At 38.9% G+C, this 22,042-nt stretch overlaps 1 protein-coding gene across 7 annotated transcripts in view; it reads left to right on the top strand.

Annotated features, from left to right (window-relative positions):
* The window catches only part of ADHFE1 (alcohol dehydrogenase iron containing 1), a 31,128-nt gene extending 15,550 nt beyond the window's left edge, over nt 1-15,578 (top strand). For 4 of the 7 annotated variants that reach the window (XM_043507783.1, XM_038391968.2, XM_043507784.1 and 1 more), the window contains 8 exons: nt 370-447; nt 2,636-2,741; nt 3,991-4,143; nt 5,361-5,459; nt 6,455-6,533; nt 6,686-6,782; nt 9,628-9,785; nt 12,228-15,578. In XM_043507783.1, the coding sequence (XP_043363718.1) occupies nt 370-447; nt 2,636-2,741; nt 3,991-4,143; nt 5,361-5,459; nt 6,455-6,533; nt 6,686-6,782; nt 9,628-9,785; nt 12,228-12,311 (854 nt within the window). In that variant the 3' untranslated portion in view covers nt 12,312-15,578. Of the gene's footprint in view, nt 1-369; nt 448-2,635; nt 2,742-3,990; nt 4,144-5,049; nt 5,460-6,454; nt 6,534-6,685; nt 6,783-9,627; nt 9,786-12,227 lie in introns of those variants that run through there. The other 3 variants (XR_006278795.1, XR_006278796.1, XR_006278797.1) reach the window with 3 other exon arrangements.
* The last annotated feature ends 6,464 nt before the right edge of the window (nt 15,579-22,042 follow it).

Raw genomic sequence — 22,042 nt, 5'->3', positions numbered from 1 at the left:
CTTTGTACAGCACATAGCACTATGGGGCCACGATAGTCTTTACGGCTTTGGGTGTTACCACATTACAAATATGTAATAATCCTGGACTGTGCCTTTGCTAGAAAAGACATTTCTAAAGTTGATAAAAGAATGCTGTGCTATTCCTTGTATAACATTGTGCTTTGTTTTATGCTAAATTTAAACTTAAAATACTACTTTCTTTGAGTGCATGTTCCTACTCCTGGGATGCGCCCATTGTGCTATCAGCTGCACTGTCAGCAAATCCAAAGAGTGTGACTGTGTAGAGTCCATCTCCAAGAACTCTGCTGACAGGTGAGCAACGTTTATTTTTGGGTTGCATTATTACAATTGTCTGTTCTTCTTTTTAAGTTTCCACAACAGCTGGAACTGGAAGTGAAACCACTGGCATTGCCATTTTTGACTACAAAGAACTAAAAGTAAAAACTGGTAAGACTTTTTGTCTATTACTTACCTAGATTCTTTTCCAAACTTGCATCATTTTCCTCTGCTGTAAGATAAACACCTTCTGCAATTTCAGCAGTCTCATGTCACTGTATTCAACAGCTACAGACAAATCTCAGCAGATTAAAGCTTTCTCTCTTGAATGAAATTTTAAAGCATGTTGGCAATGAAATACACGTTATAATATAGCAGATCATGATTTGAAGGCAGAATGGGAAAGTAAAATCTTTAAAGTCTTTGGAATACGTTAAGTGCACGGGACATTTCTGCTTATATTTGGGTTCAGCCAACTGTTCCTTATTTCCCTTTTTTTTTTTTTTTTGGTCTTTCTGTTTTTAAGACCCCTAGTTCTTTGTATAATTGGGTCCAAATGTTTGTTTTCCTGACTTCTCTGGACCTAATGCCTGCAATGCTGCAAAAGAAAGGAATGCTGTCTCTTCCTTTGACCTTTTCATCCCTGGAAAATAGGATTAAGGCTAAAATGTCATCTTTAAACTTTATAGCTATTCTGAGGTTTTTGCAGTGGTCTTTTAACATTGGGTGGCTTTTATGTTCCATGTATGCTGCAATATATGGGGCCCAACAGGGCAGATTAAGGAGTTTTAACTCAGATTAGTTGTGATTTCAGTCAGTTTAAAGCATGCAAGTATTATTATTAGCATGTCTAAAGAGCCATCACCAAAGTATCAAGACACAGATACCAAATGCAGCAAAACATCAATTCATTCTAGAAAATGAACCAAATATTCCTTCTGCTTGTCTGATGGCTGCTTACTTGTGAGCAGTTAAGTTAAAGATCGTGTGATTCCACAATCACTTTGACAAGGCAGCTGCTGGGGCATTATGGAGGGTTTCCAGCTGAGAGGCAAAGGGTTGCCCCGGGGAATTCAGTCCAGGCAAGAGTCACCTCTCATGCACGCTCCATGCTGCAGGAAACATTCTAGTCTCCTGTATAGCAGATCCCTTAAGCTCATAGAAAAACTGAGTTTCCAGTTGATAACCATCCTATGCCCTTGGATTTTTATTTGTGCGTGCAAAGTCAGCTGGATTGGGGGTGGTGGGAGGGGGTTTGTAACTGTGACCAAAGCCAATAAATGAGACACATTATCTGGGGAAGGTAAAGGGGTTCTAATAATCAGATTGTCAAAGATTGGGATGTAGGTGGTCAGAGCCTGAATTGGGAGCCAGGGGTTGGAGCTGAAAGACAGTCAGGAGTCTGGCCAAGGGTCGGAGTCATTAGTTGTGGGTGGGGCACAGAAGCAGAGAAAAAGGCAGGAGGGCAGGGTCTAATGTAGCAGCCAGCCAGGGATTCACTTAGTTGCTCAGACAACATCTTGGACCTCCTTCTGGATTAAATAGTGAGTTTGAGCCAGTCATAGAGGACAGATGTCTCCTCCACTCAGGAGCTTTGTGGTTAGTGTCTCTGATGAGCTAGAGTCCACCAGCCCACATTCCCCGCTGGTACCAGTGAGCTGCTGGGTGTTGGCTGTGGACCCAGGTTCGAGAACTGCAATCCCTGTACAGGTGTGCAGAAACTATTGGTAAATCAGCATCTGAATTATTTTCCACTAAGTTTGATTCCTTCCAAACTAAAGTCAATTTCTGTTTCTACTGGTTGACAATCTCCTCCTTTTTCCTATGCTGGGATGGAAAAATGGATCACTGTAGGGCTGAGCAGATAATTCAATTTCTGTGTCCATTCAGTCTTTGTATTTTCACCCTTTCTGCTGAGTCTGCCAGTGAGGGGTCCCATTTTTGGGATGTAGAAACCTGGGACAAGATGAAGAGCATAAGCTCATTTCATTTAGGGCCCTGATCAGCCAGCATTTAGTAACACCCTTCAGCAACCAACCTTCCTAGGATGGATTTGAATAGTTGATTTAGAGGTGAAAAACGTATCCCATTACCTGCATGATTCAGTCCCCCAGAAAAATTGTCTTTAAGACTGAAAAAGTGAATATTTTCGCAGAATCTTGGTCAGTTTTCCCAATAGAATGTGGATGAATATGCATTTCAGGCTCTCCCTTTCCTTCTCTCTTATCTTTGATGGCAATCACGTGTTTTGAGACTATAACTTTTTTTAACCATTGAGGATTAAGACTTTCTCTTTTCTGTGTTGTTTATTGACAACAATCCTTTTTATTAACACACACTTATAATTCACATGTTCTAGGCATTGCTTCTAGAGCCATTAAGCCCACATTGGGTATGATTGATCCTTCGCATACGCTCCATATGCCAGAGCGAGTAGTAGCCAACAGTGGCTTTGATGTGCTTTGGTAAGTAGCCTATGTGGGGGGCTGGATTCGGGGCAGGTCATTTTAACTTAAAGAAAAAAAAATATTTTAGCAGCAGAAAAACACCATTTTCCCTAACGTGTCCATTTTCAGTCTGTCTCAATCCCACCTTCCTATTTCTTCAATGCACCATTCCCTTCAGTCCTTCTGACCCTTTTGAAACTTCAAAGTGCCTCACTCAGTTGTATAAGATTAAATGTACATTGGATGCATGGGCCAAAATACCAACTATCAGAAGCATGAATCCTTGAGGCCAGCTTTGAAAGTTTAAATGCTTTGCTGGAGTGGACACAACACATGGCAAACCTAATTTAGGCTGTCTGACAGTCATCTGCTTCTCATGAGCAGAGACTAGAATAGCAGGGACTTTAGAGGTCAGGACTGAAGCGCATTGACAAAGCTTTTTGTGGAAGTCTGTGAGGTGCAGAGCACTGCAGACAAGATCTCGGTCTTCCTCAACTCACAAAACTGGCTGTAGCTCATGAAAGCTTATGCTCAAATAAATTTGTTAGTCTCTAAGGTGCCACAAGTACTCCTTTTCTTTTTGCGAATACAGACTAACATGGCTGCTACTCTGAAAACTGGCCCAGTTTGCATTATAGCTGCTCCAAAACAGTGCTTTTAGTACATTGCTTAGCACAAAAATCCTTCAAAGTTTTGAAAGACACATTGGAACAATCATAGATTAAGGATTTTAACTGCATAAGATGTGCAGAAGATTGGATTAATTGATAAGGCTGCTTGTTTATGCAGAGACGCCTTCAGGCAATAGCAGATGTTAAAATAGGATGACAAATGTATTGGAAGTTGTATTTGTTTTATTTCTCAAACTATTAGCTGACTATAGTGTATGGAAAAATTCATTATTTTGAATGGAGTTTTGTTATTTTTAAGTTCTAAATGGTTTGGCTACGCTTTTCTATTGGTTAAAAATGTAAATAATTCTTACGTTTCACGACTGCCATACCTAGGACACTTGTCTATCCAGTATTCTTGAATATCATACTTACAGTTTTTTAAGGTCAAAACCTTTAAAAGAAGGTAGATTTTTATGTTTATAGTCCTGGAGTCTTTAAATCTCTCCTGCCCTGTTAGAAGGGAATGCCCCTTTTGCATGAGCTCCATGTTGTTCAATGGAACTGAGCTTGTAAAATGCCAAATCTCTTGCAGGACAGACTGTGTATAGGAGAAAAATGGAACCCTTCTGTTTTCAAGTATTTCTTTTTTTTAGTCATGCACTAGAAGCATACACTGCACTTCCTTACAAGATGCGAAGTCCCTGCCCTTCAAATCCAATCAACCGGCCTACTTACCAAGGCAGCAACCCTATCAGTGATGTCTGGGCTATCCATGCACTGCGCATTGTGGCAAAGTATTTGAAAAGGTAATGTATGTCTAGCAACCTTTCACCTTGATGATAGGTTTGATCATGAAGACCTGGCAGGAAGGATGCTGGTGAGGACCTGAGTGCTAGACTCTGAGGGTACGTCTACACAGCAAATTTAAAACTCATGGCTGGCCTGTGCCAGCTGACTCAGGATTTCAGGGTTGTTTCACTACTGTGTGGACATTTGGGCTCAGCTGGAGCCCGAGCTCTAGGACCTTGTAGGTCCTAGAGCTTGGGTTGCAGCCCAAGCCTGGAAGTCTACACAGCAATGAAACATCCCTGCAACCTAAGCCCCACAAATCCAAGTCAGCTGGCATGGGCCAGCCATGGGTTTTTCTTTGCTGTGTAGACATACCGAGAGATGAGGTGAATCACTATATTAGGACATCATTTTCTATCCTAGACCCTGACTTTGTCCTCAGCAAAGAAGAAAATGTCCAGTAAAATTGGAACTAGGTTAGATTGAGCAAAGCTGATCTTCAGGGGTGATTTTTTAAAGCAATGCATGAGGATTTAGTTGAGAATCCCCAATGTATAGTCATGAGCTGCACAGCTAAATCCTAGAGCAATGTACCTCTTAATATTCACCTTTCCATAACAACCTTAGGTAGAACACAATATAAGATAAAACATCTACTGCTATCATCTGTCTATATGGCTTTCAATATAGTGAAAGGACATTTATAAAAAATACTATGTAAGTAAATGTTCACCTGTGAGGTGTTAAAATTATATGTTTGTCTGAAAGTAGCTCATTTAGGGTACAGCCCAAATGGAGAGGCTTTTGTTATCTTCAGTGGGAGATGAAGATCTAGCCTGTGAGTAACTTTCAGTTGTTCGGTGTTTCATAAAAGGCTTTTATAGCACATAGTTATCCTGACATCCTATTTATTATACTTTTAGGGTGGAATTTGCCCTTGAGTCCCTCTGCGCCCCGCCCAGGGACATGGTGCCGGCCACTTCTGAGAATGGCACTGGACCCACACCACCACCGAGGGCAGTCCCGCGGGCCGGATCCAAAGCCCTGAGGGGCCGAACCTGGCCCGTGGGCCGTGGTTTGCCCACCCCTGTTCTATCTGATTCTTTGCCCAGCTCTTTTTCCATTTTTATTTTAGTTCCGATTGTATTACCCACCTCCAAATGAGCGTTTTCACCTCTCTCCTGAGTGTGTCAATGCAGGTGTGGATTTCTTAGTGCTCAATGTTTGTGCACAGAGCTGTCAGAATGCCAAGTGATCATGAAGCAAGGGCTAACATGCACCTGGCAAGTGCTTTTGCTGGCATTGGCTTTGGAAATGCTGGTGTTCATCTTTGGTGAGTAGAAGATGTGTCAGCCCCTTTCTAAAACCCTGTTTCTTTAGTGTTTGTTTCAAATTGCCAAGGAATCTTTCAGACAAGTAGTCCCTGAACTAGTGATGTGATAAGATGCTTTGATCCAGATTGTTGTACCCTTCTTCACGTGAAAGAGTCCCTTATGTCATGAGTAATCCTACTGAAGTTGATAGGACCCTTTTTGGAGTAAGGTACTCCTTGCTATTCATAAGGATAACACAGTCCGGTCTTATGAAAGTTTCTAGGACCAAAATTTGGCCTACTTTACCTTGCTTGTAGGCACAGGTTGCATAATGTTTTTCTTTTAAAATAAATAAATAAAAATAAAATAAAGAAAAAAATCAAATGTCAGTGTTCACTCTTCTAAAAATAAATAACATGTTTAACTCTCTCTATTGTGGAGCCCTGTACTCAGCACCAATAACACCTATAATAACAAGCTAGTGAACATACCCAGAGGAAAAATCTTCTGCCTTTCCTGAATCAAGGCCACATGCAATAAAACTTGTTACTGGGTTAATTGTTTTTCAGGCTAAAATGAGCTATAATTAACATTTTTGTGGATTGTGATGCCCATCGAAATAAGCTAATGACTGTCACGTCTTCAGTTCAGTGAAGTACATATTAATGTTCCCATTGAAGTCAGTGGCACTACTCCCATGCTCATCATGTGCTTAATGTGTTGAATCAAGGCCTATGCCCAAAATTTTATGAAAAATCATTGCAACTTCTTATAATCTTCTTATAATTAATCTATTCCAAACTAGTCTCTGCACTCCTTTGGTTTGATCACTTAAAATCCCCTTTTTTGAAGTGTTCCCATTGGCTTCAGTGGGACTTAGGCTCCTAAGTACATTTAAAAATCTGCCCCTCAGTGACTTGCTCAAGGTCACCCAGGAAGTGTTACAGAGCAAGGAATTGAACGGAGGCCTCCCAAGTCCCAGGCGAGTTCCCTGACCACTTCCTTTCTTCTCCAGCCATGGAATGTCTTACCCTATTTCTGGCTTGGTGAAGAGTTACAAAGCAAAGGATTATAATGTCGATCATCCTCTGGTGGTAAGAACTGATTATTTTCGTTTTCCTACAGTTATTCCTAGCTCTTGTACTTACCTTACATTAACGAGCTTTAAATTACCTTGGCCTAACAAACTTATTGTAGCAGCAGTGAGAAGTCTAGTTAATGTGCACTGTGTTTTGTTTTTCTCCAGCCACATGGTCTTTCTGTGGTACTCACCTCCCCTGCAGTATTTACTTTCACAGCAGAGATGTGTCCTGAACGGCACTTGGAGGCTGCAGAGATACTGGGTATGAATCTCTCTTCGTAAAACCTACTGGTACAACCTACTGCTACCATGGTCCTAATGGGGGCCATAAAACCTACTGCTACCAGGGTCCCAATGGGGACAGCTATGGTCACTCAATTAGGGTGAACTGCAAAGAATAGGGCAGCCAAACCCCAAAAAGCTGGTGGATATTCCAATACGTAGATTTACCAAACCAGCATAAAATAGCTTCTTTATTACCTTACTAGTTACTCAGAAATCCAAACAACACAAAGTGTATCCTTAAAGTGATCCAGCTTCAGGCCTCCAACAAGGTACCTAAGTCAAATATGATGAAGATTCCTGAAAATCTTATTTCATCATATAAAAGAAAAGGAATGTACACATTTAAGTACACTTGCATCTGCATTTGCTAAAAGGAGGTTATTTATAAAACACATAAAATTAAACACTTGCAAGCAGGAAACATGTTGAAAGAGGAAATATTTTCTTACACAGTGGATAATTAACTTGTACAACTCATTGCCGCAAAATATCCAGAGACTAAGAGCTTGGTAGGTTTCAAGAAAAGATAGCCCTTTAGATGGATTAGGAGAATGTCTATACTTACTTTAAAAAGGATATATACAAGGGATTTAGACCCTTCTGCTTCAGAACATATGCCACTCATGGAGTTATAAAGAAACTTCCACTATCGGCAGATGATTCTGTAATTGCTGGATATGGGGTTTCTTGCACCTTCCTCCAAAGCAATTGTTGTTGGCCACACTCAGAGATGGGATACTGGACTAGATGGACAAATTGTCTGATTTACATATCACAATTCCTACATCCCTATAAGAAGCCCTTCAATAATAACCTCTAACTCAAATGGTAATACTCTGAATGACACATTGGCTGAGAAAATACTAAAAATATGTATGTATATTAGAACTTTGGTTCCTTTATTTTAAGGCTAACTAGTCAAACAGCATCTCCTCTAGTTTTGCAGTATAAGTTGCTGCTAAAAAGCAGTGCAGTTCTTAGTTGCATTTGACTTCCTCAATGGAAATTCAATTGGTTACTGTCCGCTTTGCTGTTATATAAAAGGATTCTGTATAAAATGTATCAAGTGTGTATAAATTAACTCATCTTGGGTATTTACTTTGGGACCATAATTCAGTGTCCAAGTGACTGCAGTAGCTGCTTCAAATACTTTAAGTTGTCAAGCACCATGCCTAGTGGTAAAGTATTAACAAACAGCCATGTTTATGTATATGTACAGCTGCAGATTTGCCAAATAAAAGTTTAAGGCCTCTCCGAATGGAAAAAGGGATGTGTGGCCGTAGATTTATTGCAGTAAAGGAAATATAAGTGCAGTCCGAAGAGTGATGCATTCTTTAGGTTAGCAGAAGGCCAGTCACTGGAACAATAACATTTGGGGTGTTTTTTCATCACTTTTTAGTCTGGCTTTTCAGACCACCTCCTTCCTTTCCTCATTCTTTTCTTTCCTTTCCTTTTTCCTCCTCTTTTGCTACTATCAGATCATTCTCTGAAGCCCTTATATTCTAACTGCCCTTTATACTGCAACACAGAGAATGGCCATTGACTGCGTGGCAGTCATTCCATTAGCATGAAACTTCATACGAGACTCCCTCATGCTTTGTCACCTAATCCCTTTTAGCCACTGCCATCTTGCTACTTGCTACCAAACATCTAAGCCCCCTGAAATGAGTTTGTTGTCCTCCCATTAACTTTAAACTGTTTTGACAGTTGAATTGAGTTCTTAGAGAACCAGAGTGCGTTTTCTCGTAGTTATGTTTCACATATACTCATTTTTCAATAAACTGCATGAGACGAGTTCAGTTCTGGTGGAATGAATTTGGCCCAATTGATTAAAAATAAAACTTGGGGTGTTTTTCTTGCCTTTATGCATGTACATCTTTCCCATTTCTAATGGAGCTATGGACACCCAGGGAGGGAGGGGGAATAGCTTTTTTTATAAGAAACTTCTGTAGCTTTTCCGTAAAAGCTGACTTTCACCTCCTTTCCATAGCGTTCCTAGGACTATAATTCCTCATCTTCTATCTAATCTACCTATTTATTATATTATACTAACCAATATATTATCCAAGCACCTGAGCTCCACCCATAGAGGGCCCCACACACACACTTGTCCACTGTTTGAATGCTTGTCAACATAAAATTGAGAAGGGGAGGGAATCATTAGTCACTGGTTTGCACATCCTCCAGATGTCAGCAAACTCAAGGCTTTGAAAAAATTAGTATATGGCACTTTGTCCCTAAAAATAAATATTATGGCTATCCACAGACATTGATCTGCTCTAACTTCCTTTCCACCACTGCTTCCAGCAATTAGTCTGACTGAAAAGTGCTTTTCCAGGCAAGCACAGTGGGGAAGGATGTTAACTTGACATGGCAGTTGGTCTTTCTAGCAGCAGGTTTCAGAGTAGCAGCCGTGTTAGTCTGTATTCGCAAAAAGAAAAGGAGTACTGGTGGCACCTTAGAGACTAACAAATTTATTAGAGCATAAGCTTTCGTGAGCTACAGCTCACTTCATCGGATGCATCCGATGAAGTGAGCTGTAGCTCACGAAAGCTTATGCTCTAATAAATTTGTTAGTCTCTAAGGTGCCACCAGTACTCCTTTTCTTTCTAGCAGCAGTGAACTTACCTCTCCTGATTTTGTTTTATTTCATCTCTACAAACTAGTCTAACTGAAAAATGAAGATAGAGATTCCCCTTTTTTATTTGGGGTTGCCTTTAGCAAGTAGGCTGATATATGGTGCTGCTATTATGATTAAATTAAATCCAGAACAGCTTCCTCCTCTCTCTCCACCCTACAGTCAAGGCTTTGTCTTATTTTAGGAGCTGACATCCGCACTGCCAAAATTAAAGATGCTGGGCTTATTTTGGCAGACACGCTCCGGAAATTCTTATTTGATCTGAATGTTGATGATGGCTTAGCTGCAATTGGTTATTCTAAAGCAGATATCCCTGCTTTAGTCAGAGGCACTCTCCCTCAGGTAAGACAGAAAGCACAGGCGATTTTTCTTAAAAAGCAAACTTTTAAATTTTTTTTTTTAAATAAATGTTCCTTTTAGCAGTTTTCAATGGAGAGAATGCTAGATAAAGTCAGTTCTCTTCTAGTACAGTTCGGTTTTTCCTTGCAGTGAGATAGTGTATGTTTGGCCTTCATCTGTCATCCATTCACCTTCAAAAGGAAAGGCTAATTATTAGAGCTGGTCAAATCTTCCCCCATGCACATTTTTTCAGGTGGGAAAAGGAACATGTTTTTGCAGGGAGTGTTTTTATGAAAAATGTTCCCATTTTTTTCATCTAACTGTACTAATTATACAAGCAGGTAAGGTTCTATCTGATGCTTTTGTAAGACTGCTATGTGCTAAGAATGATTAAACTTGCTTTGCATTAGATTTTCCCTACCAAGGAGTTTCAATACTCTTCTAGATGGCTTTGTTCCACTGTCCTCCATCTGAATTTGAACTAATATCCTCCTTCAATGAAACAACTTATACTTGTAATACCCTTTACGTTTTTATACTCACACAAAAACATTTCAAAGATGATCTGAAATTAGAGGAAAATTCATTAATTCCCAAGTAAATGAGAAAATACTATGAAGATTTGTCATGCTGAAAAAAATTAAAAATTTTCATTTTTTTTTTTTATAACATCTATAAACCTTAAAGCATGTTACAAACGAAGATCCCCTCATTCCCATTTTACAGGAAGGGAAGTGATTTGATCAAGGTGTCACACTGATTAGTGGCAACATTTGCAATAAAACCAAGGTCTCTTGATCCCAATCTGATGCCTTACCAAATGTGTGCGACAGGACTTTTTAACAGTTTTTATTGATAAATATGTTGGTCCTCTTAAACTATTACTTTTTACAGATCATTATAAACACAACATCCCAAAGAGGTATTTTTGTTGTTGTTGCTTTGCTGAGGTTCACCTCTGCCTTGGGTTTTTTTTTTTTCTTGTCTGTAACTGATTTATTAATTCAGAAGCCCAACTTAATTCACTGTCCTTTTACTTCAGCAGTAATTAGTGATTGCATGTATAATGAGGCGAGCTAGTGTGTTTTCAAACCCTGCTTTAGTATATAAAGTATAATGTAGTCCAAATTCATTTGGTGCTGCCGGTGTAATACGTTACGCACAAGCGGATTTCAAACAGTCAACTCTTTTTGATATTTTTTCTTTTGATCCAGCCATCAGTTTTCTGTGGAACACCAACACCACCTATTAATATTTGCAAAACACCCTGATGCAGATTGAGATCACAAATAAACACTGCCAAGTGTACTACCACCATAAAATGCATGCTGCAGAGAAATAAAATGAACAGATTTTAGTCAACCAGTTTGGAGGTTTAAAACCTCCAAAGCATAAATGTTGACGCTTGAAATAGTTCATTTTTTGAGAAAATCTGTTGAAAATGATCCTGCTTACAACACAGCAAGGAAATCTGGAGAAGTTTATGTTCCATGGGCCAAATAACGGCTGGTCCTGTATGGGTGTTCTGGTTTGGGGGGTAGGAAGGGTGGATTAGAAAGGACCTAATTCCCTAACCCCACCTCTCCTCAATGTAAACATACAAGAGGCAGCCATAATTTGGCTGCAGCCATTGATGAGCACAAGGGGTGTGGATGACTATCCCTGGCACCAAAATTTACCAACTCAGAGAGGCAGACCCACAGTTCCATTTTCTGTGTACTGGCAATATCACCAAGGCTGTGTTAAGGGAATGCAAGCTGCATCTATTTAAAGGTATAGTAAAAACTTCTATTCATTGCACTCTATCCAAAGCCACTGGGAACATTGTGGCCCTTCACAGTTGTCATGTCTCCGGTCGTTTGCTTGGATGGTGTTCTTAGCCCATCTGTGCGCTCCACTGACTGGCAGGAAAATTGGTCTGATGACACCGTTGAGGACCTTAAAAAAACTTTTTTTTTTTTTAGTGTTAAACTTGTGTTAAACCTATGTAGTTAGTGTTAAACCTGAGTTTTTGTCCTAAGTAATGTGAAGCCTTTTTTTAAACACTGCGTGAGGCAGGCTATCTTTTTCTCTGTACTGTAGCTGTTCTCTGCATAACCTGGGAGGAAATCTCATGAAGCTGTTGAATGTGTGAGGGTAGAAATATTGATTTTTAACCACCTATCGTAATGACAGAAACTTTGTTTTTCCCACTGGCCTCTGAGTGTGCGTTTATAAATGTAAATTGAAATAACTTGTTAAAATAACTGATTAAAGTACAGTTGGTGATTCATCAGCCTTGTTTCTTTGATTAAATACTTGCTTTACTGTTTTGCAAATTCTGTGCAATCTATAGTGTGGGTTTCAATCATTAATGCTGAGTAATGTGTGACATTCCACTGTATATTCAACACTGTTTATTTTGCAAAAAGCCTTATGTAATCCAATTTTACTTTAATCTTTCAGGAAAGAGTGACTAAACTATCACCTCGTCCCCAGACGGAAGAAGAGCTATCTGCCCTGTTTGAGGCATCCATGAAACTTTACTAGTTTAAATATTTTGCATGTTCTTTAATGATTAAAAACTAACATGAAGGTAATTTCCCACAGACATGGTCTAAACCAGTTCAGATTATGAAGGAACATGTACCTCTTATGCTTGTGTTTTACTATCCACTGCCAAAAGGTCAGATAATTCATGTTCAGTTCAACACTATTTTTGTGATTATGGGGCTGATTGTGTAATCAAAGGGATACTCTTGTAAAGGTTGTTGGCTCAGATCTTAAGCTTTGCAGAGGACTTTCTCTTGAGAGCTGGACAAAAATGGAGATAATTTGTCATGGAAGTTGTTTTGAAAATGTTCAGGGGATGAATTTATCTTGTATTTTAATTTTCTATGACTATTTTTGTCTAAAAAACCCTAAAACTATAAACTGTGTAGGAAAAATAGGCCACTCTTCCTCAGGCAATATTCTCAAACCCAAAATTTGAACCTGCTCAATTCAGAGGGTTCACCTTACGATTTTTTTTACCTTCTCATTTAATTTGGGGCCTGATGTAAAGATCATGGGTAAAAAAATATATAACTTTTTTAACAAGTCTAGAAAAGCCTTCCCAAAAGTTTTTTTTTGTTTCACAGTATTTAGTTTTAAAGTGGTTTGCCAGGCATTTTTGTCTTTTCATTCAGAAGTTATGCATGAGAATAAGTTCGCTTGTTCCAACAGGGTAGCTAACTGGTTACCTGTCAACTGAGAAAGCGAACAGGCAGAAGGGGGATAAAATTCAAATGTCAGTATTAAAATCTTTCCTGGATTTTTCACCCTCTCTTGAGCCCCTTTGGGGTAGTGAGTTTTGCTGCCTGCATAGCATAGCATAGCATTTGCCGCTTCACACAGCGGTCTTATACAGAGAATATTGAAAATAATGTTCCTGTTTTCGCTGAGATTTTTAAGTTGTTACTGCTTTGTGGCGTTTTAAATGAATCCATTTACTGGTTTTCACAAAAACTCTGACTTTAGTATTGCTATTTTAATCAATATTTTATCAAATTTTTATTGAAAGCCATGTTTTCTTACAGAAAACAGAAAAATATCAATAATTTTGAAAACAATTTTGATAAAAATAGTAATTAAAAATGTTGCCAAAAAATTTTTCTCACAAAATAGAAAATTTTGGTACTGGTGACATTTCGCAGAAAGTTTTCCAAAAAAGGTTAATTTTCAAAAATTTCTTAAACAAAAAATATCAACCAGTCTAAAATGTTTCTCTGTACTAGACAGGGCTTTAATATCATATTCAGAGTTTGTTGCAGCAAATTCTGGAAGATGGCATGTCTGTATCACAGAACAAGAGAGAGAGCAGGAAGTTTTTTAATTGAAAATTATTCTATTAGGCACAGATTTCATTGGCATTGTACTGCAACACCAGCAGCAGTATACACAATACTCATATTGTATTCATTTAAAAACAAATTCTGATGTCTTTTAAATTCTGTTCCGGCACCAATTTCATGCAGTTGCCATAGCACAAGTTCAGTGTAGGAAAAGCATAACATGCTAGTTAGTTCCTTTACTCAGTTACTTTTACTCTTTGCCTCATTATGATTCCGTTCTGCAGCCACTCCACATGCAACTCTTCCACTGAAATAGAGGAAGGATGTCTTGTACATTTATGACTATTAATCTTGGCTCAATAAGACTGGTGCCTTCCAACCACATGTTAGGACCTTATGATGGAAGTATATTGGCTGTGAGGTTTTTAGGTCCCTTTTGCGCTCTGATGGATAGCGATGGGAGACTGAAGGTCCTCTGTATTTCCACTGAATAGATACAGCATGGGCAGTGGTTATACAGACAGATCTGCCAATAGCCCTCAGCCTGTTCTGAGAAGCTAATTCATTTTCCCTGTCATTCCATATCCATTACCTCCTTCATTCTAGTGCAAATGCCAACAAGAGCCTCAATATTGAAAGCTGGTTTCACAATTTGTGGGTTTTATTTTCTATATTACACTAAGTTATCTCAACAAAGACTCACCCTGCCCTTAATCTTGTGTTGCATCTTTTATATCTTTTTCTGTTCTCCCTCTCAGTGAAGTTTCATCTTTGTGCAATAGCAATGGTGTGGTGTACTGAGGAGACAATTTTTGTGGGAATCTATTTTCTAGCCAGACATTTTGCGTTTGGAGGGGATGTAGCTTCTTCCAATTGAACAGCGGATGAGTTTATTAGGTATGTTGTTTCTCATGAGTGCTTTGATGGGTAAAAAGGAAAGTGGGTCTTTCACTCTAGCATGGTTCTTATTTACCATTTATATTGGTACACAAGTAAATAGTAGAATGGCTTCACTACTAATAGTACTTTACACTTGCATATAACCCCTTGCATTAAAGGAACTCAAAGCAATTTACTAACATTCATGAATTAAGCCTCACAACACCCCGTGAGGTGAGCTATTATTATTACCCCTATTGTATAGGTGAGGAGACTGAGGAACAGAGCAATTAAGTGACTTGTCTAAGGTCACACAGGAAGCTTGTGGCAGAATCAGAAATAGAACCCAAGTCTCCCGACACCTAGTCTTACACATTATCTATAAGACCATCCTTCTACTACTAATTATTAGCCATTGCTGAAAACTATGTGAAGAATCAAGAGAGATGAATCCATCCCATTCAAATAGTAATAGTTTGTGTTTAAATAATGGTGTTTAAATCCAGAATGGGATCTGGGGTACAAGTATAGTTTATTGGCAGTTTTATCTGCCACTGAGATAGAGGTTTTTAATGTAATAAAATACACTATTCCATACCTGAAGGTCTACATTTTCAAACATGTGCACGTATCTTTGTGCAGGTCCAGTTTGTACTCCTGAATATGGGACTTGTGCCTGTATGGTTACAACTCGTGAACACCCATTGGTTGGGCATGTGTAGAAAATCTGAGCCACTTGTTCTTCTGATTTATAAAAATGTTAACGCCTCAAACGCTAAAGCCTTCCATAATGTATCTTATATAGTTTGGATAGTGCCTTTGGGAGCTATTGCAATACAAACAAGTAATGATGTATTTCCTACAAATATAAGCTTGTGAAAATGTTTAAGAACTGTGTTTTAACTGTCATGTTAACTTGAATCTTGAAATGTAACTGTAAATCCAAACCATTCAAAAGAAATAAGCGTTCATTCGCTTCACTGGGCAGTATGGTTATTCCTGATTAGATGCTTAGTCAGTGAGCTGACAGTATGTTGACAAACCATTGCATTGTGAATAATTGAAAAGAATGTCAAATTTACAGAAATAAAGAGCATCCTATCTACTGCACTGTCTGTCTGAATATTTAAAAAAATCTCATTGAATATTCAATATATAGAGCTTAAGTCCTATTATAAATGGTTACAAAATCAGCATATTTTGAATGTCATAGTGTTAGCAGTAGAGCTTGATTGATGTTTACATGGATTCAATGACTTTCTTATGGATAGTTTACATTTAAATCAGAGTATGTTGAGGATCTTTAGTTTAAAAACAAGTCCAATACCCAAAGCAGCAAAGGAGTCTAAAATAGATTGAAAAATATTTTATTTAAAATACTTAACACAGATTAATCTTTAGCAACTTTTTTGTCTTATGTGGGTAGCTCTGGAAAACACAGGGCAAAATCTAAGGTCAGTTAGCAAATGCACTGAGGGCAAGTCTACACTACAGTGCTTCATTGGCGCAGCTGTACAGCTATGGTGTGTCTGGTGAAGACATGCTATGCCGATGACAAGGGAGTACTTGCCTGTCGACATAATTACTCATCCTGGGTGAGAAGCATAAGCTATGTTGATGGGAGGGCGTCTCCCACTGACATAATGCTGGTGTAGTCAGTGCAAAACTTGCATCACTTGGGGGAGGGGGCTTTTTCACACCTCTGAGTGAGGTAAGTTAAATTGACGTAAGCAGTAGTGTAGACCTGCACGTAGTCACCACAGCATATTTACTTTAATGAGGGCTGCCATCAGTGAGCATCTGGCCTGGTGCTGAGTCAGCAACATTTCTCACATTCTGCAGATCTGAAAAACAAAGGAAGGGAGAGATGTTAATTAAAAGACATAGCAAGGCTAAGTAACCACTCCCCCAATTAAATCTATGTACATCCCCATGGTGCTCCAGCACTCATGTATATCACCCCCATCCCCCTCGTTTCTCCTGCCCAATGAGCAATAAAACCCCTGGGGCCTTGCTATGTTAGATGGGGCAGGAGGCAGGAACAACTTGCTGCAGGATACTGAAGAACCAAAAGGTATGGCTTCCTAATGGGCTCAGCCCATTCCTGGCTCCTAGAGCTTAGGTCAGCTATCAAACAAAGGCAGAAAACAAATGGCAAAAACATTAAATGAATAAAAGAAAATCAAATCGAACTCCTTATCTCCTCAGGTTTCAGAGTAGCAACCGTGTTAGTCTGTATTCGCAAAAAGAAAAGGAGTACTTGTGGCACCTTAGAGACTAACAAATTTATTTGAGCATAAGCTTTCGTGAGCTACCGATGAAGTGAGCTGTAGCTCACGAAAGTTTATGCTCAAATAAATTTTAGTCTCTAAGGTGCCACAAGTACTCCTTATCTCCTCAAACACTGACAGGCTCTGGCAGCGATTCAAGAGGAGATGGGTCCCTTTCTGCCATGACGTGCGCTGACCGCGTGCAGAGTGAGCAGTATATGTCCTACCCTTTCTGCTGCATGCCCAGATTCTTGTACAGGACAGATGCATTTGAAGCATCCCTTAATACAACCCATAAAATACGGTTGGTGCAAATAGATATTGTATACTTCATAGCACTATATACCTGCTCGAATGCTTGATTTTGCAATCTGATCACTCTTTTTAACTTTGTAAAATGTGATTATAACTAATGTTGGCTCTGGTCTGCAGGTGACTATCCTGTCTGTGAAACAGAGCTTTTATTGAAGCTGACATTTGCTAAGCCATCTTCTGTTTTTATGATGTATTTAGTTAACCTATTTGTATGGTGCCGCTCTCTAATCATCTAAGCCCCATTCAGTACAAAGCAATACTAGTTAAAAATCCTAACGTTGGACTTGCAAATGAATTGTGCCTGAGGTAACACTGTCCAATAGTAGGCCCCAAGTCAGGACCTGTTTAGGGCTGCACTTAAGCATGTGCTTACAGTTAAGCAAAGAAATGCTGTCCTGAATAGGGATGTACTTAAGAAAATGCCCAGAGGCTTTCCTGACTCAGGACTGTACATTTTTAAGAAGATTCTATTAAACTAAAACTATCAAACCTGAATCGGGGAGAACTCAATAGTTTCCATTATCACACCTCCCCTTTCCTCATCCCCCGCTCTTCATTTTCCAAAATCACCCTGACTGAGGCTGGACGCTTTCAAAGTGAAGTTGCTGGCAGAGATGCTTTTTTTTAAATTAAGTTTGAGCAAAATCCATTCTACAATTTTTGAATCATGGGGCAGAGAACAAATGCAGTTGTCCCATAAGAGACATATTATTAGGTAATATTAACCACACTATTTTAAAAATAGAGCTATAGCAAAAACTTCTGAAAGATTAAATTAAGCAACGACATAGGCCTTGCTCAGGGCTAGTCCAGTCACTCGATTTTGGTAAAAAGGTTTTAAAAATAAAATGAAAAAAATTATGAACTGAAAATTCCCTTATGAGCTTTTGTGATTTTTAGGATAGCCAGATGACACTCTGCCCCTTTGCCATGTCACTGCACATGCTCTTGAAAGAAACTAACTCCTTTCTGGCAGGAACAGAGTCTGCTGCAGCAGGGACGCTTAGTGAGAATGAGATTGTCTGGAGCCAAATATTCAGTCAATCTGGCCTCAAATTGCACATGCAATTTTTGCAGACTATTTCCTAAGAATGCATATGTTGTACAGTGATTCATTTAGACTCACATTGCTCACAGAAAAGTTTGCGTGTGCCTATTTTATCACTTATGTGCCAGGGTATGCAGTGGATCCTCTCACACAGTTGTGCATGTGACCAAGCAGAAGCCCCTTTTTGAAAACTTTATCCTAAATGTCCCAATGAAACACAAGACAGTTTTTTTAAAACTGCAATAACAGGAGAAAAACTGCAGTTGGCTAGAAACGAACATTTCCTGACAATTTTCTGTATTCTGTATGTTCTAAACTTCCATTTAAAAAAAAAATCCTGTTATAATGGCCATCACAATATAAACTGGTAAAAAAAAACTTTTACAGCCAAATTATAACAATAAAAAAGCTAAGACCCAATCGTCCATAATCCCATTCATCTCAATGTAGTGTTAATTTCAAAGTCTAAATGGAATCATTTTCAGGCTAATAGGAGAGAAAGTCAAAAAATATTGTTCAAAATTTTTTGAGGAAAAATTACCTTTTTCAATTTTCATAGAAATCTGAGGGGCAGTGTCAAAATTTTCTATCTTTTTGGACGGTAAAAATGAAAAAAAGATTGTTTTCAAAAAATGGAAGCTGAAAAAATTGGTTTTGTTTTCTCAAAAAATTGGAATTTTTTATTTAAGAATCTCAAAATATATTTATCTGCTGACCAGCTCTAAATGTAATATTATATAGCTGCAGGTTTTTTCCCCTTTTTTTTCTAAATGTGGAAATTAAAGGCAAAAACTGTTTATGCAACATTAAGCTTGCAAAGTTAAAAATAAATTGAAAAAAAATCAGAAAGTGTAAAAGTTAAAGTTCCAAGAGCAGGGTTAATGTGGGTACATTGTAAAGACATAGCGCCTGATTCTGCTCTCAGTTACACTGGTGCAAATGTATTAACACCTTGTATTAATTTCCATTGAAATCAATAGAGTTACACCAGAGTATCAGGCCTATGTCATAGTTCTGTTCCTGTTTTCTGGTTAAAGGTTTAGCTTAATACAATGTTTTTGAGTCATAAAATATATATCGGAATATAAACAGAATATGCAGTACAGATTGAAACCTTAACTTTTACACTCTGATCTTTGGTAATTTTAATTTAGCCACCTCCATGATGTATCAGTTGTAGTTTTGTGCTTTTAGTAGGATGCTTTATGTAAATGTTTGACCATAAAGCTTTAAATTACTGCAGCTATTTAACAGTGAGATGCTGATTTACATCTGCAATCAAATGGATAACACATTTAAAAGATTGATTGTCAAAGGCCCCAATACATTGCTGCACCATTATGTGGTGGTGTCACTTGCTTCTATGCAATTAAAAGATGCCATTGTGTGGCATTGTTAATGTTGCTGTGGACACAGCTGTAGGGGGTTTACTCTTTGTGTAGACTTTATTATCTCTTCTCAGATGACAGTTGGACAAAGAATAAATCATCACTGAAAATATGGATGCATGTTTTAAATAGATATTGGGCAAAAAGCTGGTTTTTCTTCCATAAAAACAAAATTACAACATATAGCAAATTTTGCTTTTCTGATCTTTTTCACCATAAAGATTAATGGTTGTTTAGATTAGAAATCCTACCCTGGGACTGGATGCCACGAGGAATGACAAACAAAGCTGCTTTTCACCCCATGGTCACTAGCACAGATCCTATCTAGGTCTCCAACGACCACCATGGCTTCTGAGTAGCCTATGTGCAGTGGGTTGGTGATCTTAGTCCAGTTCCCAGCAGACAGGTCTCTGTATAATAAACGCGGTCTCCACATTTGGTGCCCTTATGGGTAGTCTAGGAGAGAGATCAAGGAATAAATGGGTACAGAGACTGAACTTTCTTCCTTCTACACCATTAAAACCAATGGAATTATGCCATTGACTTCAATGGAAACAGGGTCACTCTCCCTCTGAGGTAGTCTGTTGCAATAAATGGAGCCTAGGAGGGCAACTTTAATTATTAGCCTAACCCATGAAAGGTAGGTAAAGGTTTATGAATGGTCGCAGTGAACTGCGTTATAAAATTGTGTAAAGAAAAGATGTAAGAAGACTGACCTCATTTAAAGGGTTTATTAATACCACTCAAGGATCGTATTGAGACTATGACTGGTAAACCAGAGGAGTAGAGGACCAGAAATTAATGGAACAAAATTGGTGCTTCAGAAATTAGGCCTAATTGATGAGCAAAATAATGAGATGATGGACCATTCCACACACTGCCCTTTTTGGGGACCCTGATGGAAGAGACTTTGGGAAAGACCAAAAAACCTTTTTACCATCACTGCAGGAAGGATTGTTATAGTGACACCAGACCTTGCTACTCTAATGGGGATGCTTGGACATCATTACTGCACCAGCAAGAATGCCAGCCAGATACATAAGGGATCCTGCTCTGTCTTCCCCTCCCTGGTATGCTCTTTTCCATTCCCCCACTAAATTCCTCCTGTCCAATCTCTCTCTCTCTTGGCTTTTGTGCTGCACAGCACCAGCATGATGAGATGAGACTGCCCATCCCGCTCTGCTCAGCCTGAGAAGGACTAGTGAAGAAGAAGGACCTGACCAAACCAACCAGAGAAACATGGCTCTCATGGCTCTTCTCCCAGCCTAAAACATCTGTCTGTGACTGACCAGCCACCCCAGCAAAAGCTGGATTTCCTCCATCTTTACTATCATATCTCTTATCTCCCATCTCTCTGTCTGTTTTATCTAAAGCAGGAACATCAGAACATAAGAACGGCCATACTGCATCAGACCAGAGGTCCATCTAGCCAAGTATCCTGTCTTCCAACAGTGGCCAATGCCCAGTGCTTCAGAGGGAATGAACAGAACAGGTAATCATCAAGTGATCCATCCCCTGTCACCCATTCCCAGCTTCTGGCAAACAGAGACTAGGGACACCATCCCTGCCCATCCTAGCTAATAGTCATCAATGAACCTATCCTCCATGAACTTATCTAGTTCCTTTTTGAACCCTGTCACAGTCTTGGCCTTCACAACATCCTCTGGCAAGGAGTTCCACAGGTTGACTGTGTGTTATGTGAAGAAATACTTCCTTTTGTTTGTTTTAAACCTGCTATTAATTTTATTTGGTAACTCCTCATTCTTGTGTTATGAGGAGTAAATAACATTTCATTATTTATTTTCTCCATGCCAGTCATGATTTTATAGAACTCTATCATATCCCCACTTAGTTGTCTCTTTTCCAAGCTGAAAAGTCTGTCTTTTTAATCTCTCCTCATATGGAAGCTGTTCCATACTCCTAATCAGTTTTGTTGCCCTTTTCTGTACCTTTTTCAATTCCAATATATCTTTTTTCAGATGGGGTGACCAGATCTGCATGCAGTGTTCAAGATGTGGGTGTACCATGGATTTATATAGAGGCAATATCATATTTTTTGTCTTATTATCTATCCCTTTCCTAATGATTTCCAACATTCTGTTCACTTTTTTGTCTGTCACTGCACATTGAGTGAATGTTTTCAGAGAACTATCCACATGACTCCAAGTTCTCTTTCTTGAGGGGTAACAGCTAATTTAAACCCCATTATTGTATATGTATAGTTGGGATTATGTTTTCAATTTGCATTACTTTGCATTTATCAACATTGAATTTCATCTGCCATTTTGTTGCCGAGTCACCCAGTTTTGTGAAATCCCTTTGTAACTCATTGCAGTCTGCTTTGGAGTTAACTATCTTGAGTAATTTTGTATCATCTGCATATTTTGCCACCTCACTATTTACCCCATTTTCCAGATCATTTATGAATATGCAAAGCATGGGCTTAAATTTCAGCAAGGGAGGTTTCAGTTGGACATTAGGAAAAATTTCCTGTCAGGGTAGTTAAGCACTGCAATAAATTGCCTAAGGAAGTTGTGAAATCTCCATT

This window comes from Dermochelys coriacea, chromosome 2 (genome assembly GCF_009764565.3).
Source record: "Dermochelys coriacea isolate rDerCor1 chromosome 2, rDerCor1.pri.v4, whole genome shotgun sequence".
In the NCBI taxonomy this organism is placed as follows: Eukaryota; Metazoa; Chordata; order Testudines; family Dermochelyidae; genus Dermochelys; species Dermochelys coriacea.
This window is presented reverse-complemented; position numbering and strand designations above follow the sequence as displayed.